The sequence below is a fragment of the Tachysurus fulvidraco genome, chromosome 3 (genome assembly GCF_022655615.1).
Source record: "Tachysurus fulvidraco isolate hzauxx_2018 chromosome 3, HZAU_PFXX_2.0, whole genome shotgun sequence".
NCBI lineage: Eukaryota > Metazoa > Chordata > Actinopteri > Siluriformes > Bagridae > Tachysurus > Tachysurus fulvidraco.
Window position 1 is genome coordinate 27,180,676 of NC_062520.1, and position 19,608 is coordinate 27,200,283.

Genomic DNA, 19,608 nt, shown 5'->3' on the forward strand with positions numbered 1-19,608 from the left:
CTACCACTTATCCAAACTTCTCGGGTTATGGGGAGAATGTGCCTATCTAAGGCGTCATCGTACATCAAGGCAGTATACACCGTGGACAAAGTGCCAACCCATCTCGGGGCACACACACTCTCATTTACTCACGCAATCACACACTACGGACAATTTTCCAGAGATGCCAATCAACATACCATGCATGTCTGCAGGTATTTGTCTCTTCACTGTGTAGACTCTGCACTGTATGGAAGACGCCTTTTGCTGCAGCAAAATAAAATTCTTTCTTTACTTCTTTGCTTTTAACACCACCTGAGTCTGAGTGTATTTTATACATCTAGATCAAAACTTCCACCAAAACAACAGCCTCTCCAGCCTTCCATAGGGAGTCAATAGAATCCTTTATTACCACACACCCAGAACCACATTAATTTTCCCTTTTACTCTGCATACACAGGTGTCAGCTTGCTGTTTAGTTACTCTGAACACTAGGTGTATAGAGCAATCTGGCCGTTTCTCAGTGCAGTTTACTCTGGCGGAATGTGCCCATTAGTCAAAAGGTTATCTTTCATCATGACGTCACTAACACTGACTGGAAGTTCACAGGACATTTTCGCATTGTTCTCCATATCTGCAGTGATAGGGATAGTCTTGAACATGTGATGAGCCTGGAGGCACAACCAGCATGACTTATTGATTTTAAGCACTTAATTTTGCATAAGGGTTAGGGCACAGGCATAGTTATCACATTTGGTCAGGGCAAGTTTTGTTTTGTTTTTTCTGTAGGTCGGTGGCGTTTTATCATTTAACAATGGTGATCTCTTCTGTGAGATCTTCGTCTAAGTTTGTTTGGACTGGTACTGTAATTGTCACATCGATAATCTTGTCCATTGACGTTGGTTTAATCAACGCAATTTTCATGTGCTAATAGGAGTCTGATCCTCAGGAATCTGCTTGGTGACACACCAGAACTTGCCTTTGTATGAAGACATTGTTGACATTGTCCTGCTGTGAACTTGACCTTTTCTCTAGCTTTACTCCAGGGACCCCCTGGTTGTTGACTCTTTAAAGATGTGCTGGTCAGTAACACACAGACCCCCAATCCCTTGGCCTACAAGGGTGCTTGCAGAGGTAGTGAACCCTTATTCACACATTCCCTTTGCTGTCATACAAGGTTGGACAGGTCCACATCTTTCCTTCTGTCAGCTAAATGTTATCATTTTTCTTGGTCCCGCCTAAGCATAGCAATAGTGCTATCATGACAGATAGCATCAGCCCTCTTTTTGTCAAACGCGCATTTGAGTGGGATGAAAATACCTCAAAGTTTCCCAGTAGGAGCAAGACCATTTGAGTAAACAATTTGTGTCAAGTTGCTTGGCAGGGAAAAAAAGGTAATGTTCAAGTGTGCCCATGTGTATGATGTGGCTCTTTGCGGTAACACTGTAAAAAATGTGGCTTTTGGTCTCTGACTGGATGGACACCCCTGGTATAAAGGGACGCATTGAGTCAGGCATGCCTAGTGTGGTGCTGTCTGTAATGTCTGTTTCAGTCATTCAAATGCAGCACTTGCAGTCTCAGCCCTGGTCACTTTGCTGTTTGCTTGTCCATGAGCAATAGTGCTCAGCGGTGCCTTTAAAACAGCATAGTCGGGTATGAACATCCTACACGCCTAAGAAAGGCTAAAACATTTTTTAACTGGTTTGGGAATAGAATTGCCTCTATTTTGCTCATTTAAGACTTTTACCTTATGCAGAAATTATTATAACTCCTAGGAACATCACATCTTGTTGAACAAATTGCAGTTTGAGAGGCTTGTTTTGTCACACTCTTTACCGATGTTACAGAGTAATTTAATAATGTCTTTCTCGCACTGTTCTTTAGTTGGTGTGGCTACGTGTGGTCATCTACGTACTGAAGCAGCACATATTTGTTAGTTAGCTCCAGTGTGTCTAGACTATTCTTCAGTGGTTCATTGTAGAATGTGGGAGATTCACAATAGCCCTGACAATAGCCCTGATAAGCATGTAAAAGTATAGGCTTTGCCGTTAAAGGAAAATGTGACCCAAAATTGACTATCTGAGTGTATCGGTACGGAATGCATTGGCCAAATCAACATCAGAAAATTAAATGTTCAATTCAATACAATTTATTTGTACAGTGCCTTTAACAATTCCCATTGTCTCAAAGCAGCTTTAAGTATAAAAATAAGTATATAAATTAAAAAAATTTATTTACGTTAGCCTCACTCCTCCAGGGTTGGGGGGTCGATTACCGCCTTCGCCTTGTGTCTGTGAAGTTTGCATGTTCTCCCCGTGCCTCGGGGGTTTCCTCCGGGGTACTCCGGTTTCCTCACCCAGTCCAAAGACATGTATGGTAGGTTGATTGGCATCTCTGGAAAATTGTCTGTATTGTGTGAGTGAATGAGCGTGTGTGTGCCCTGCGATGGGTTGGCACCCCGTCCAGGGTGTATCCTGCCTTGATGCCCATGACGTCTGAGATAGGCACAGGCTCCCTGTGACCTGAGAAGTTCGGATAAGCGGTAGAAAATGAGTGAATGAATGAATTTATACAATTAAAGTTTAAAGTTAATTTAAAAAAGATTAACTTAAAATTTAAAATACTATATATCTAACCTCATTCCTAATGAGCAAGCCGGAGGCGATGGCGGCAAGTAAAAACTCCCTGAGATGATATGAGTAAGATACCTTGAGAGGAGCCAGGCTCAGAAGGGAACCCATCCTTATTTGGGTCACACTTTACAGTAAATAATGTAAATGTAAATAATGTTTATAATAGTGCAACCGAGAGCTCCTGAAAAACTAATGGGTCACTTTAAACATTTTTAAACTGCAGACTTGATTGCTGATAAAGACCAGACCATACAGCTGACTGACATAACATTGGTTCAAAGAAGGCATGACAGTCTCCGGGCAGCTCCATCCACAACAATTCCATGAGACACTGTTTGACCATGCAGATCAATTCTTGGCAAGGTGACCACCGGGTGATGAGACTCCAACCAGCAGTAGAACATCAGGATTGACAAAGTAGCTCTGTAAGAAGAGACGATCAGGCTAGGAACTCGGGACACCGGAAGCACGGGAGTGACATATATAGCTCGACAGAGTGAGAGAGAAATTGTTATGTATGACTGTAATCAGGTGATGGACAATGAAAATGATGTTCAAAGTGAAGACAGGGACTCCAGCAAGACTAGCTATGACAGCATAACTAAAAGGCAAGTGCCAGAGGTTGTGACAGACATGAGGGCCTTTTGGGATGTAAAGCACCCAACCACAACACAGTCTGCAAACTTGAGAGACTTGCGAAAACCACGCACTATCTGCTGGAAGTCCGAACATCGTTAGCCCACAACATCATTAATCATGTTTAAATCTTGTACAAATCTCCACTCCTCAGGCTCCCCTGGAATTCTTATTTTATTTTTCACAGGAGATGTCTCACATGGCACAATAACTCCAACTTTGAACAAGGAGTTAATATTATATACCTGCTATAGCTTTTAGTTTTAGGAGATATTGAGCCTTCTTTGACCTGTAATCTAATTTTGGAGTAATAGTCACTAGAGGGCAGTTTTTAATCAGACCTACATCATACTTTTTATCTTTCCACAACTCTTTTGGCACTTTTTGTAATCGCATGTCTGAAGATTCTGATTTGGGCAGGACCAAGTCTGCAGGTCTGGCCCTACACCAACACGTTGCTTTAATTATTGCACCATGGGTTGGGATCTGTTCCATCATCAGGGTGGATCGCCACATCTCTCTCCACTCTAGCCATCCAATTTAGTGGTGTGCTGTATTAATTCAACTTTGGGATGTAAAAAAAAAAGCTGGCTGCTCGGTTTGCACCCAATCATGAGAGAGTAACCTGTAAAATCCGTTTCCCCCCTGGCTTCCCACTCATCACTGTCAGATTTTACTAGAGAGAGATGCGGAGATGCATGTTTCATTGGGAATGGGTGTGCATGAACTGAACTAAACTCAAAATAAGTCTACCTCTACAGCACATCTCTGTCCATATGTCTGTGTATGTGTGCAGTGCAATGCAGAGCTTTTGGGTGTCATTTAGTCTGTGTGAGAAGGGGAGGCGAGAGTTTTTGCTTTTCCCACAAGAAAGCATGTGACACCAGTAAGAGAAGAATCGCACAGTTTCCATTCGTACACATAGAGCAGGGGTCTGGGATCATATTTTACAAAGCAGGAGAACTCTGCATTATATCTTAAGGCCTAGTGATGTGCTGATCAGATTTAAATTAAGTTTGCACATCAAATCTCAACCCAAGAGATTTATTGGGCAACACTCGGAGATCAGAAAAAAGATTCTAGATTCTCGTTCTAGATGAATTAGAAAATTCATACAATCGCATCACAGAATGCCCTGCTACTGAGTCAACTAGAGACTGTATCAGTATTTGTTTGACCAGTAATGTAATCAAAGGCATTTCTTTTAACCTGGGTTCACTATATTTTTTAGCATAGGTTTCATTTACAAGGGAAATAGTAAACTCTGATTCTTTGCAATACATTGATTTAGTGACAGGTAAAAATGGAACAGTTTCTTCGTTGCATTGCATAAAAGGGTCAGACTTACCTATCCCTGGGTGCACCCATGAGCTGTGTGTCTGCATTCTCTGCAAAATCGGGTCAGTCTATTGCCAAACTTTTAACCTCCCTCTTCCCTCAGGTTGGTTTTGTGCATCTTTGTGTGTCTTATGTCATTTGAACTCCATGGACTGTAGAATGAGAAGTGGGTCTCCCGCTGGACCTGCTACCTCGACCATTGACAATTGTGTGACGAAGGGTAAACATTCTTTATCATCTGGATGAATTAGTGAGCCTTGCACGACCTCTAGGTCCGTTTCACCATCATGTTCCTCGAGTGTGCTGTAAAGATAATTTTAAAAAACAGAATAGAGGAAGACTGTGAATTAGTTTGTGTGTTTGTTTCATGTGCTCTGGTTTGGGTCTTAGTTACCCATATATTATATGCAACCCAGTCTACTTCTTGTCTCTTTTTCCCTTTTTTCTTTAAAGCCTCATGCTCTTGCATTTTGACAAAAAACTACCTTTTGTGAAAATCTACTTTTTTTATGTCTTCTCGACAATCAATCAACAGACAAACACCGTTATTACAGTACTTGTCTGAAACTGTTACTTTGTCCTCTTGACAATCAATTAACAGACAAACCTTTTTACCTCTTTTAGTTTGATTTTACTTGTGTAGGTTTAATTCGCTGTGCTCGTCAGCATTCAGCTGAGGCTTACCTCATAGTCCACTGAAAGTAGTTACATGATTAAAGCATACATGTTGCAGTACACAGTCAGTTTCCAGAACTATTCATGCAACTTTATGGTTCCCAGAACCATTGGCCAGAATCTAAAATTAAATTCTGCCTATCCCCGAGACAGATTGTCTGGAAAAAGATGGAAAGACCAAGAATATAAAAATCTAAATCTTATCGTCTTGTGATTGTCCAGATCTCTCCCCACTAGTATTCAATTTCGTGGTTCAACAAAGTAACCGTCTTCGGGTTAGCCTGGTCCAGACCGATCAGGAATCAACCCCAAGACTGGCACCTGTAAATTCATGCACCCTGTCAGTAACAATCTATCAACATGCACCATAAATTGCAGAAGGTGGAGAAAGAAAGGGAAACAGGCTATGGACTGGAAACTAACATTAAAACAATAAACAGGAGGCTAGGTGGCATTAAGGACAAATACACAATGTACACTTGGAATTTACACAATGTACAATGCAATGTACAATTTGTAATCAAGACAAAACACAAGGGTTTAAAAAGGAATATAAATCAAGAATGAAACAGAAAAACGGGTAAGCTCAGTCTTGAAACTAGGGAAACAAGAAATACCATAACACGGCTGGGTACAGGACATCAAAACAAAGAATCAAAACAAAGTCAGAGTACATGAACAAAGAACACAGGCAGAACATACAGTACATGCAGAAATGAACCCATGCTACTGCTTACCATATGCTGCTCTCTCAGTACCAACGCTTGAGGTGACGAGTCATACCTACCCCCCAAAGCACGGCTCCTGAAGCACCAACCACCATTCTTCCCTGGGGGTCCTGATCAGGAGGGTAAAGTGTTCTGTACAGCTACAAGTTCAAGTAACTGTTCTAGTTTGCATGCCAGGTCACTGGTCTGGAAGCAGGCAAAGAAATGGGGACCGCTTTGTCAGGGTCAAGTCAAGTCACTTTTATTGTCATATCACCACAGCACATGTGCCTTTGTGAGTGAAATTCTTAGGAGCAAACTCCAGAAATTGCAAAAAAATTATACAGATAATGAGTTGATGTGAAAATGTGCAATTTGCTCATACATACAGTATAGTTTGTACAATATGTGTGTACAATATGTACAATTAACAAACAGATAATGAAATCAACATTTTAACATTGGTTGGATCACCAGAGCCAGATGGGAGACAGGGCCTGCTGCATGCACCTGGTCTGGGTCTGGGACATGAGCTTGTCCCAGGACTGGAACAGGTTTTGGTACATGAACATGGCCTGAACTGGAAAAGGGCCTGGTAGGCTAAGAGCATGGATTGCAATAGGGTCTGGGAGGCCACCATGTCAGCCTTAATAACTCTATATGAAATAGAGTTTGGAACCAGGTTTTCGGAGGCCAAGTCAGCAGAGAGCATGGCTTAATACTCGTCAAGCACCTTGGCTGGGTAGGCCACCACATTGGCCTTGACAAGGAACAGATCTTGGATCCTGGCTTGTAAGGCCATCGTGCCTGCCATTGCATGGACAAGGGCTTAGAACAGGGCATGCAACCTGGCTTGCTCCAGCTACAAGCTTGTGTAAATGTCTTCATGCCAGGTTGCTGGTCTGGAAGCAGGCAAGTTGAACTTGCTAATAAAGAAAACAGGGTTGGACAACTGTAGCCAGGTGGCAAGACAGGGCCTGTGACATGGGCAAGGTCTGGGACTGGCATGGGCAAGGTTTGGGACATGAACATGGCCTCAACAGGGACCATAGCTTGGGGGGCCACCATGGTAGCCTCAGCTAGGAGTATGGACCTAAATCAGAGTTTGGAACCAGGCTTGGGAGACCTGGATTTGAAACCTGGATTTGGAGGCTGCCACATCAGCCAGGTTTGAAATAGGGCTTAGAAAAACAGGGTCTGTGAGGACTCTACATCTGCCTCTGCATGCTGCTTGGCCTGGGCGCACTCAAAAGAGAGCATGGCTGACAACAGGGCCTGGTAAGGTGCCATATTGGCTTCTGCAAGCTGCTTGGCCTGGGGGGCCACCACACCAGCCCCAGTATGGAACTTTGTGTGGAACAGTGTGGTGCTTTTTTGGTGAGGCTCATTCCACAATTCATTAAACGGGGCTTCAAGCTCTGAATAGGAGGGTCCTGTGCTTTGAGGCCCCCCTTTCGACCTTTGAAGAGAGCTCAGTACTGGAGTCCGCCTTGTCGACCCCTGGAGAGAGGTTTGAATTGTAGGCCTCCCTGTTGGCCTCTGGAGAGAGCTCTGACTGGAAGGGTACTGAATGTCATGACATTGGCCACTGCATGGAACAGGGCTTGTAGCTCTATTTTGCAGGCCCTCTGTCTGTCTCTGGATAAAGTCATGTGTTAATGGCCACCCCATAGGTGCCTGGAGACAGTTCTGCATTGGAGGCTGTCCAAAATGCCCTTGAGAAAGCTCTGCAGTGGGGGACTTAATCAGGATCCCCAAACTCCTGGTTCATGGCATGCAAACATTCAACGTCACCACAACTTCACCAGTTTCAGCGAGATTCTCTGCCCACTGGGCTGCTTGGCCTGTCAGGCTGGAGGGCAGGCTTCATTCTTCATCACTCTTCAATCTGTGAATCCTAAGGGGCCTACTCTCATCAACATTGAAAGAGAGCGGAAATGACAGGACCGACTTAGTTAGTGCCAGAAGCAGATTCAGTCAGTAATTAGCAGTTGCAGAGTGATACTGTGCCACACTTGCCTACATGCCGCATCCATGGGAGGCAAGATGTTCTGTCATGATGAGGCTAAGGAACAGATTCAGGCTGTGAGGACATGAGTGCAGGAGATTCTTATCACAAAATACAGGGTAACTCCAATAAATGTTGCAAAGGTCAGATATGGAATAGAACAGGCTAGGGATACTAAACTAGGCAAATTAAAAACTCTGGCATGACTAATTAATAATAAACAAAAAATACAGGCTAGATAAGAACAGAATATGACTGGTAACTGGCATCAAAACAATGATTGGGCTAGGTGTCATAGAGGACAAACTCACATGGCATATACTTTACAATCAAGACAAGACACACAGGTTTAAATGTCAAGTTAAATAGACAAAGAGCCAAATGGAACATAACAGAACACATGCATAAATGTACTTGTATTACTGGTTGCCTTGCGCTGCTAAGCATGAGGCAGAGATTCATGATATTCGTGACAATTTAATGTTTATTGCATCCGAGAGAGACAGTGAGAATGCCTTTTTTATTCTTTACTGGGATATTGACAATACATTTTATTTGAATAAATTCATTAAATGTCCATGGTCAATCTATTCCCTTGTGAAAAATAATAAATAATATACTAATCCTTACTAGTAGTATACTTAAATGTATGTTAGGTTAGCACCACTATTTCATTGCTAATTTTGCTGTACTGCTAATAATTTATAGTTTAAATATATTCAAACTAATCTTTGTATACCACATGTTATTTTGGTCACACATTAACACTGTGTAATACTATCCATGTGCACAGATTGTATGCATCCAGATTCCACTCCAAGATACACATCGGAAAGAGCACATTCCTAAAAGGGCTTAAGTATCATAAGGCAATACGTTTAGAACTCTGAATAAACTTGATTACATCGTTAGTATGGCAGCGGCAGCAGGACATCAAGGATTGCAACTAACAAAGGGTCTATGTGACCGCAATTACCATTTAAAATGAAAATTTAGGTGATAACTGTAACAATACCAGTCCAAGGTTTACGTGACCATGATTAACATTTAAAGACATCTGTCTAGATAACAATGTGTGACCCAGGCAAGGGTGTCGATTTGGGTAGGGACGGTAGGGACATGTCCCTACCAATATCCAGGGAACACTCAATTGTCCCTAGCAATAATTCGACCAAGCCTATATATATTTATACATAACCACTGATATCCTTCTGTGTCTTGTGCTTTTTTACTTATTTCATTTAACATTTATCCAGGAATCATTAAATAAGCTGAAAATATTTTATACGGCGTTCTGTAAAAAATAGCGCAACTAGTGGAACACAAAAGGTTAACAGATTTACCCCCTGCAATGAATCCCGCCTCTGTAACTCAACTCTGTAAAATGATTGGCCTTTGCTTTTTTTGAGTCCCACCTCTCTATCCCACGTCGCTGTTTGATTGGCTTTGTCTTTCTCGCTAATGTGTCGAGGTCGGCTGCAGCTATATTCCGTTGTATGAAGCAATATGCAACGTGATTATGCAGGCTATATGAGGAATGTAAGGAAGAAATTATTCTTATAACAACAGTTTTATGCACAAAATACGGGGAATGTTGTCCCCACCAATGTCAAATAAATTATGTCCCCACCAATGTCAAAATCAAACTTTCGCCATTGGACCCAGGCATTTGGGAGACACTCAGTTCTTACGTGTAAATTCAAGCGTATATGTTCAATGGGGCTTTTAATATTCAATTCAATTCCATTTTAATATTTGAATGTTCATTGACAGAGACCTGAGTGCAAAACTGTCTGCAGGAACAGCAGTCCAATGTCATCTCCATGGCCCCCATTTTGGCACCACTCACAGCATTCATTCACAACATCTAAACATCCCAGGCACAAACATTCTATGCAGATGAACCCTTCATTAGAGGCTGACATTTTTTCGGGATTCCCGCGGGTCACGGGAATCCCATGGGATGGGAAACAAAATCACTATTAATCACGTGACTGGAACGGGACAGGAAAAATTGTCAGCGGGAGCGGGCGGGACCGGGAATACACAAATATATATTTGATATAAATAAAAATATAATCTGTTTGCTTTGGTATGGCTGGTTAAATGAATGACGTGCTCCACACACCCGTGACAGTTGGTGGCAGTAATGCACCAAGTTGGTATGCCAACCACCAATAATTTAAGAGAAGGCGTCTTTCCCATGCACTCTCTAGAAGCCACAAAAATTAAAAATGGAGTCAGACCCGAAATTCACACTGCAACGACTACTTTGGGGAAAAAATGACTCTGTCATGCTCACTTCCATTTCTGCGTGGTCTCAAATAACAAGGAATTTTTTACAAATTGAGGAAGACGGCATGAAAACGCCATATGCCAGCTGCAAAATGTGTAGACACATTATAAAATACAATTCTGCCTCAGGCACGAGTGGCGATGATTTCCGACGATTGGGGAAGTTGTGGCCTAATGGTTAGAGAGAGTCTTCCTAACCCTAATGCTGTGGGTTTGAGTCTCGGGCCAGCCACGACTGAGGTGCCCTTGAATAAGGCACTGAACCCCCCCAATTGCTCCCCGGGCGCCGCAGCATAAATGGCTGCCCACTGCTCCGGGTGTGTGTTCAAATCCCTTGAAAATATCAGAATGACTGTAGAGTCCATCCTTCAGGTATCTGTCCTTTACCCCAGTTTCCTCCTGTGTTACATATGTGTAGTACTTCGCTTGTCTAAGTAATATGGTACTATTCAATTAAGTGTCTCTTAAATGTCTTGTTAACTGTTCTGACTAGCTCAAGCTTTAACAATAATTTACTTAGAAAGTGATAATTATGTAACATTTATTTGTGTTTGGAATAATCTTTTATATTTGTACTTTTCTTATTTAAATAGGAGTTTGGCATCTTGAGCAAGGATATTGTTGTAGTGATCGACAATGGCTGAAATGTGGTCGCAGCTTTCAAGGATTACACCAGACTGTCCTGTGCAGGCCATAACATTAACCTGAATCTTAAATAAACATTTGAACGTTTGGATGTGGAGAACCCAAAGCACAGCCCATCAACCTGTTTAGAGATGTGAAGACTCTGATTACACACTTTAAAAGAGCAGTGTAAGATATTTTACCTTGATATTTTGTCTTGCCATGGCTGTTTGGTGTAGTTTTCAGGTATTTCTATAGGAGTCCATACAGTTTATTATAAAATGTAATAATAAAATTGGCATAAAAACAACTTTTGTAATTTTTAAATAGTTTGCTCTTCTTCAGCAAGAAAATTTTGACGTAGCTATTCTGCTGTTCATCTTTTTCTAACAAAAATTTATATTTTAAAAACCTGTCAACAAATTGACTGAGATTGTATCACCTTACTTTGTGTAGTGTACACTGGCTCTTTCTTGAATTTCAGATTACAAAAAGCATTGGACAGATCACTTAAGCAAGCAGTGAAAAAGATGTGGAATACCAGACTTGCAATGCTGCAATCTGTAATGGATGCTCTGCAGTCTGGTAAGCTGCATGAGATCCTGCTTCACTGAAATGAACTCTGTTATGTCAACAACATAGATCCAGACCTTCTTGAAGACATTATCCACCTTCTGGAACCTTTTGATGAGGCTACCAGGCACCTTTCCACTGATCAGACACCTAGTCTTCACCTTGTCCTCCCAACCAAAGAAACCCTGCTGAGGGGGTTGTTGCTTCAGGATGGAGACAGTGTTAATGTGAAAGAGGTAAAATAATACAGTCCTCATTTGTAATTCTGTTGTTTCTGTTAATTAACAGCAGAGGGACATTATGCAATAACAATGTTGTCTATCATGTAATTTTATTTTCCTCCTAGCTGAAAGGGATATTAGGCCAGACAGTGGAACTGAAATTCAAAATCCACCTTTACCACAAGATAGTCACAGCACTCTCTCATAGCCTGAGGTGTTTCTTAAGAAAAACTCTCAATGCTGAGGAATATGAAGAGGTTCAACACTCAACTCAATCAACACTCTGGCAGCAATGGCAGAAAGACTAGGGATAGAGGAAGGAACCAGTGTCCAACAGGGTAATTCACAGCATTAGCACAAAGAAGTTAGAACAGACAGTGCATTCTAAGATATTTTCTAATATAAGTTCAAAATATTATCTTGTGGACACACACACGTTGTATATACCTCCATCAACATAAAGACGTGTGTTTTGCGCTATATGAAGTATTATGCCTATAATGCAAACTTGATTGTACAATAATTACCGTTTTTTTTTTCTGAAGATCCACCACTAGTGGCCACAGGCACAGAGGTGCACAGTTTCTTCTCAAGCTGTGTGCAGGTGGAGGAGAGGGAGGTAACACGGAGTCACTGAGCCGCAATTTGGTGCTGAAATATATGAACAAGCTTATAAATATGACCAGCGGCACCCAGTCCCTTCACAGACCCAGTCCCTGGCAGAATATGTCAGGTAAGATGGTGCCAATTGCCAGGAAGCTGCTGGAAAACCCAGCAACGAGTACCCTTTCAGAAAGGAGCTTCAATGTTGCTGGAAGATTAATTGAGGAGAGGCGCACCAGCCTCTGAATGTGTGGACAATCACATGTTTCTGCATAGCAACAGTGGGACTGCATCCTAATGGAAACTCAGTATAATTTTTGCATTAAGCTTGCTTTCAGTTCAATAATATCACAATAACTGCATTTAGGGATTTATCAAATAAGGTTGATCAACCAAGGCATGCTATGAGTGATCTGTACTGTAGTTTTTAATGTGTTGACACTCTCTTGTTCTTTCATAGCAACAGTGGGACTTCATCCTAATGGAAACTCAGTGAAATGTTTGCATTAAGCTGACATTGTTAAATAAAAGAACAAACAACATTTTAGAGTGAGCTGTACTGTATTTCTTTACTGTAACTGACCGATTTCTGACAAAAAATATTTTTTTGGGAGTGGGATGGGAGAGGTTTGAAAACCCACTCCCATGTCACCCTTTACCTTCCATATCTGCTCCTTTAACTAACAAAGACTAAGCAGAAATTTCTTTACTAAACAAATGGTTTTCAGTCTGGACTCTGAGACTGAGAGTGAGTAGTGAACACTATTTTGAAGATTGTTCCATAACTGTAGGGCTTTGCAACAGAAAGCCTGGCCCTAATGTAGCCTTTACTACTTCAGCTACCAACAAATAGTTTGATGTAGATTGATGTAGGCCTGGCAGATCATAAAAAGTCCACTCAGTGCTTAAAAAGTCAGTAATACTATTTTATAATCAATGTGAAGTTCATTGAAATCCAAAACAGTGTGTATAAGATAACCTAGTTAGAACACCAGTTAGAACACCAGAACCATTATCAGAGGCCAGTAACAGGTCATTTACCACTTTATGTAGCACTGTCTCTGTGTTATGAGGCCTAAATCCTTTCTTTGCGTATCCCAACTTTGAAACTTGGTGTCAGAGCAAACGGTCAGTCAAGATACAGCACCCCTGGAGCAGAGAAGTTTAAAGGCCTTACTCAGGGGCATAACAATATCAACTTGGACCCTGATCTTCCAATAAACAACCCAGAGCCTTAATCATTTAAACTACCATTGCCCAAGGCTCTCCATGGCAAGCCAGATATGGGTAATCTGGATTTAAACCAGGGACTGCTGGAGCTGAAGCCGAAGGCTCTACCACTGAGGTACTTTCCCATTAATTAGTAAAACTAAATCAAACATTCTGTTTGATATAGTTATTGTTAGCTACAGGGTTAACCATCAAACTGTCAGGTTTCCAAATTAATATTCTTATTTTTTTTGCCTTCGAAATATGTCATTAATCCATTGCTGCTGAATTTTGATGGTGTGCTTTTTTTCCAAGTAGTTTTCTTCCTAAAAATCTATGACAAGTTTTTGTTATCTTCAATTACAGTATATTAATTAGAGTGCTAATTAATAAACACTGATCATCAACAAAATGAACCTCTTTTAACCATACTTTACTGTATAGGTCTTTAAGTCTAAAACTGAATTAATTTTCCTCCAACATACTTTGTAAAAGAATAATTCTGTCATAAATTAAGCACAGTCAGTAAATATGTAATTTTCAAAAGTATTAAAAATATAAAAATAGGGGTGGTCATGTGACTCTAAGCATGATGGCAGCTTAAGTTTTTTCCCCCATTTTTTATATAATTCAATAATGTTAAGGGAAATGGAAAGCGTTGGGGATAAGGATTCTCCTATTTTTTTGTCAACAAGATCACAGAAAAAAACCTCTGCATGTGATGAAGAGGCCAGTGCTAGCCTACAATCAGACACCACTTATTTTGAGTGAAATTAGGGCTGTTGGTACCCGGCTAGATGGTATTGAGGGACAGGGACTGAAAAATTGCTTCTTCTGTTAAGAATGCATTTGCTGCTCTCACTACGCAAGTCAATTACACTGAGACACGGATAACTACAGCCAAGCAACAGATCTCTGCACTGGAAGACACGAGGAGTACACATAGCAATCGGATAGCTAATTTATGTTTTATGTGGAACACCTGTAAGCTAAAGTGGAAGACCTGGAAAACCGTGGCCGGCATAAAAAAAAAAGAAGAATGTTGGGGCTGTGACTACATTTTTACAGACTATGTTGCAGGTTTTGCTTCAGCTTCGCACACATTTCCCTGTCATCGAGATTGAGAAAGCCTATAGAACCCCCCATTCATCTCAGTCTACACCAAATGCACCACCGAGGAGTGTTATTCCCAGTTAGAGAGGCAGTTTTGAGAGCTGCTTTTTCCCCCGGACTTATTGGCAGAGGTTGTGTGGAAACGGTGAGCGTTTGGTGGGGTGTGCAAAAGAATGGTGGATCAAGGGATATACCGAAGAATGGTGCAAAAGAATGGTGGATCAAGGGATATACCGAAGGATATACCGAAGCTCCAGCCTTCACTGTTTACACAATGGAAAGATAATGTTGTAAGCAGCTACTAACTTTCTAGATGCAGCCGAGTGATCTTTTCCGTCCTGTTTTTCTGTAGACAATAAGACTGTTCCCGTTTTTTCCATTCCTTTAACACTTCCATGGCATTTCCAGTTTTTCACTACTGAACTCAAACACAAATATATGACTTTTCCAAGGTGTGTAGAGCCACTCAGCAGAAGGACAAACTTCTGTATTTTATGACTCTTATAATGGACCTGCACTAAAGTCGTTTTTTTGTTATTCAATTGCAATTCAAAGTCAACATTTCTTCCCTTCTCTTTCTTTTTTAGGTAGTATTTGATTAACATTTTTCTTTATTAATGTTACTAGAGTGGATTTTATTTGTTTATTGTGAGAAGGAGTTTTGAGGGGGTTTTCTATATCTGTCGTGTTTCTGGGTAGTCAAAGGAGGTGTTGGTGTGACAAGTTGTTATTTGAGCCCTATCATTTGGGCAGAAGGTGGAGGGTTGGTGGGGGTTATTGTTTATGTTTAGGAAACCCAATTGTATTACAGAGTTATGTTGTCTCTGTACTCTTACTTCTGTCAGCCCACAGCATTCAAATACTTTATACAGCACTGATATATGTCTGATCCTACTTGGGTGGTCACATGGAATATGAAGGGCATGGGTAATGTATTTAAAAGAAAGAAAATTTTAACAGTATTGAAGAAGGAAATGGTAACTATTCCACTATTACAGAAGACACATTTATCAGAAATAGAACATTTAAAGCTCAAAAGAGACTGAATTGGTCAGGTTTATTTTAGGCTGTCCCCTGTCACCACTCCTGTTTGCCTTGTACATCAAACCCGTAGTAGAAAGTATTCGCAAGCATAGTGGCATCCAGGGGTAATGGCAGGTGGGATAAAACACCGTCTATCATTATTTGCAGACGATGTCCTTCTTTACTTAATGCAACCACAATTATCCATTCCCGGTCTGTTTACTGGATATAAAATAAATTTAGGAAAATCTCAAACTGTAAAATGTCCCTTTTACAATACTGAGTCTGGGTTTATTTGGGCATACATATAACATCTGATTTAAAGGATTTAACTACTCAGCCTTAATGGCAAGACTAAAGAAAGATATGAATAGGTGTAGCTCTTTACTATTTCCTTCTTTGCAAGAATTAACACAATCAAAATAAATTTTTGATTTACTTTACTTCATTTATTTCAGTGTATACCCTGTTATTTGAATGGAATTATTTGAAGTTTTTTAAGATCTGAACGCAACTATTGGTAAGTTTATATGAAATAATAAAAAAACTAGGATCAAACTTGCTTCCCTTCTTAAACCAAAGGAGTGTGGGGGTGGTTCTTTGCCAAACATACAGCTCTATTATTGGGCTGCTCAAATTAAACAAATGGTTAGAACTCAAAACAAACCCGGCTCTCCTGCCCATTCAACTTTCAAATGTTTGCTCCCTGGACAATACATCCGACTCGAATACACTACACGGGGAGAGTTTACAAACTGCTGCATCTTTGTTTTCAGGTTGACATGGCTCAGCGACAGAGTTCCGGATGCTGCCATTCAGCTAGATGGACTCACCTTGTTTTGTGCCAACAGGAATGCAGCTCTATGCAATAAGGGTTGCGGTGTATGTGTGTTTAAGTCAACACAGAAAAGTGCAAGAACTGTGCTTGTTACTAGCTACTGTGCATCATTAGTGCCCAGACAATCCACAGCAATTTCCAGGACAGTGGAGACAGGCAATCACATCAAGACCCAGTTACCACCCTCACTGGACACCCTGCAGTTTGCGTATCGTCCAAAACATGCCAGAGACGATGCCATTGCAACAACCCTTCATTTATCTCTCACCCATCTGGACAATCAAAACACTTACTTACAAATGTTGTTAATAGACTTTAGTTCAGCATTTAACACAATCATCCCTCAGTACCTGATTGAGAAGCTGAGTCTGCTGAGACTGAACAACTGGATCCAGGACTGGGAGACCTCAGTCAGATCACCACCACACTGAGCACCGGAGCCCCTAAGGGCTGTAAGCTTAGCCCACTACTGTTTACATTGCTTACTCACAACTGTGTAGCAATGCACAGATCAAACCATATCATCAAGTTTGCCAATGACCATCGATGGATCCTCTGTAGAGATCATCAAGAGCACCAAATTTCTTGGTGTTCATCTAGCGGAGAACCTCACCTGGTCACTCAACACTAGCTCCTGGTCACGAAAAAAGCCCAGCAGTGTCTCTACTTCTTACAAAGTCTGAGGAAACCCCAAGCTCCCATCCTGACTATGTTTTACAGAGGGACAATTAAGAGCATCCTGAGCAGCTGCATCACTGCCTGGTTTGGGAATTGCACCATCTCTAATCTCAAGACCCTGCAGCGGATAGTGAGGACAGCTGAGAAGATCATTGGTGTCTCGCTTCCCTCTATCACAGACATTTACACCACAAGCTGCATCCGCAAAGCCAAAGCATTGTGGATAAACCCACAAACCCCTTACACACACTCTTCACCCTCCTGCCATCTGGAAAATGGTACTGAAGCATTTGGGCCTTCACGACCAGACTGTGTAACAGCTTCTTTCAGCATGTCATCAGACTTCTCAATAACTGAACTGAAATGTACCGAGCACAATACACACACACACACACACACACACACACACACACACACACACACACACACACACACACACACACACACATGCACACGCACCTCACACAACTCTATGGACTGCACTAACCTACACCAAATACACACTCTTCCAATAAGCGGTTCTTAAGTCTAGACCAGCAATGTTTTGGTGCTAGTTAAGAACCACTTTTCCTGGTTCAGAGCCAGTGCTTTGGCTGTTGAAAAAGAAAGAACTGGTTCTAAATTAGGCTCTGGCTCTGAACCAGCACTCAACTGCCTCGGTGGAAAAGGGGCATCAGTGTCCCCAAGAATCTGACCATGCATTGCCAAATCACATTCACCTCATTAGCCAATATTGGCCTTTAGATGTAGGCAGAAATGGGTATAAGTAATTTAGCCAGTTTATTTACAGGTAAGTTTTTTAAAACTTTTGAGACACTTAAGAATAGATTACCAAATTCCTAAAACAGATTTTTTTTTCAAATTTCTTAAACTATGTCATTTTATTCAGTCTCAAATGACACAGGGGAAAGATCGGCCCTGTTGTTGTATCAAATAGATGTATCAAAATAGACAAACATTAACATATATCAAAATAGTAAACATTTCCTAAGTAGGTAAAAGTATGAACGATATACAATTCTTGTAGACTATCATATAAAAAGTATACTATTTTTTCCCAATGGTTCTCATAGATATCATTAGGCTAATATATTCAAAATTTTCGATTACTCCTGCCCTAAGTGTGATTCTGCCTCATCTTAGTAATAGAGTGAGGGCTTGTATTGCTTTCTGTTCACAGAGATTGTAGAGTTGTCACGGATGCAATCTACAATAATAAATAGTCATTTCTCAACATTGCTACTTACCATCTTGTTTTACGAATTCTTTTTTTCTTGCAACACAAAAAACAACACTTTTTAATTTTCATGTTCATTTAACAAGATCTCCAGTTCAGTCCTGAGCTCTCTGTGAAGTTTCCAACCCCCACTCAAAAATGCTAGTAAATTAATATTTGCTCGGGCACCTTCCACTATACCTGACCTATTATAAAGTGGCAGGGCTCTCAAATTTTGAAGACAGGCAAGCGTGACATCTCCAACCACATCCCAAACCTCCCACCACCACCACCAAATAAGTAAATAAATAGACAGACAGACAGACAGACAGACAGACAGACAGACAGACAGACAGACAGATAGATAGATAGATAGATAGATAGATAGATAGATAGATAGATAGATAGATAGATAGATAGATAGATAGATAGATAGATAGATAGATAGATAGATAGATAATGGGGGATGGGGGAGTTGTTGTGCTTGGTAAGGATCGCTGACCGCAATTTAGCCAAATACAAAGTATTTGTTTAATTGCCATTTATTAATGTGTGTGTGTGTGTGTGTGTGTGTGGGTGTGCGTGCATGCATGCGTGCGTGTGTGTGTGTGTGTGTGTGTGTGTGTGAGAGAGAGAGAGAGAGAGAGAGAGAGAGAGAGAGAGAGAGGGATTATGACTGGTGTTGTTTATTGTAAGTGTTTGTTGCCTTTTTTGGACTCCTTTTTCATTTGTAATGTTGCTCCCATTAAGCCCAGACATTTTTAGGGTCATGATTGTTTCGTTTTGAGATTTTGTTCAAACGACCATCGAAAATATCCTCGCTAATGAATGTTTTTTTTATTTCATTGGTTGTTGCGTTAAATCTTACCCAGCTATTTTCTGATTGGCTATTGTGTAGCCTCTTTTTTTTATGATTGGCTGATAAGTGTCAGGCTTGACTAAGCAGTGTGGACTGATACATTTTGGGCACTGAGGCATATTAAATATATGATAAATAGTCCAAAAGTTTTTCTGCGTGACAAATACGATGTGTGGTGGGAGAGTGTGACAAAAGACCCAAATGCGTGACTGTCACTCTCAATGCGTGACACTTGACAGCCCTGAAGTGGTTACTGAAGATGAGTGAATGACTGTAAGAAAGAATAAACATGTTTATTCATATTGATGCTCAGCCATGCTCAGTCCAGCTGTTTCAGTTTAGTCCACAAATTTTCTGTGGGATTCAGGTCATGGCTTTGT

At 40.9% G+C, this 19,608-nt stretch overlaps 1 protein-coding gene across 2 annotated transcripts in view; it reads left to right on the top strand.

Moving 5' to 3' along the window:
- znf1035 (zinc finger protein 1035) overlaps positions 1-12,834 on the top strand; it is a 35,804-nt gene extending 22,970 nt beyond the window's left edge. The window contains exons 4-6 of one of the 2 annotated variants that reach the window (XM_047811431.1): positions 11,538-11,704; positions 11,815-12,027; positions 12,235-12,834. In XM_047811431.1, the coding sequence (XP_047667387.1) occupies positions 11,538-11,704; positions 11,815-11,997 (350 nt within the window). In that variant the 3' untranslated portion in view covers positions 11,998-12,027; positions 12,235-12,834. The remainder of the gene's footprint in view (positions 1-11,537; positions 11,705-11,814; positions 12,028-12,234) is intronic. The other variant, XM_047811432.1, reaches the window with a different exon arrangement.
- The last annotated feature ends 6,774 nt before the right edge of the window (positions 12,835-19,608 follow it).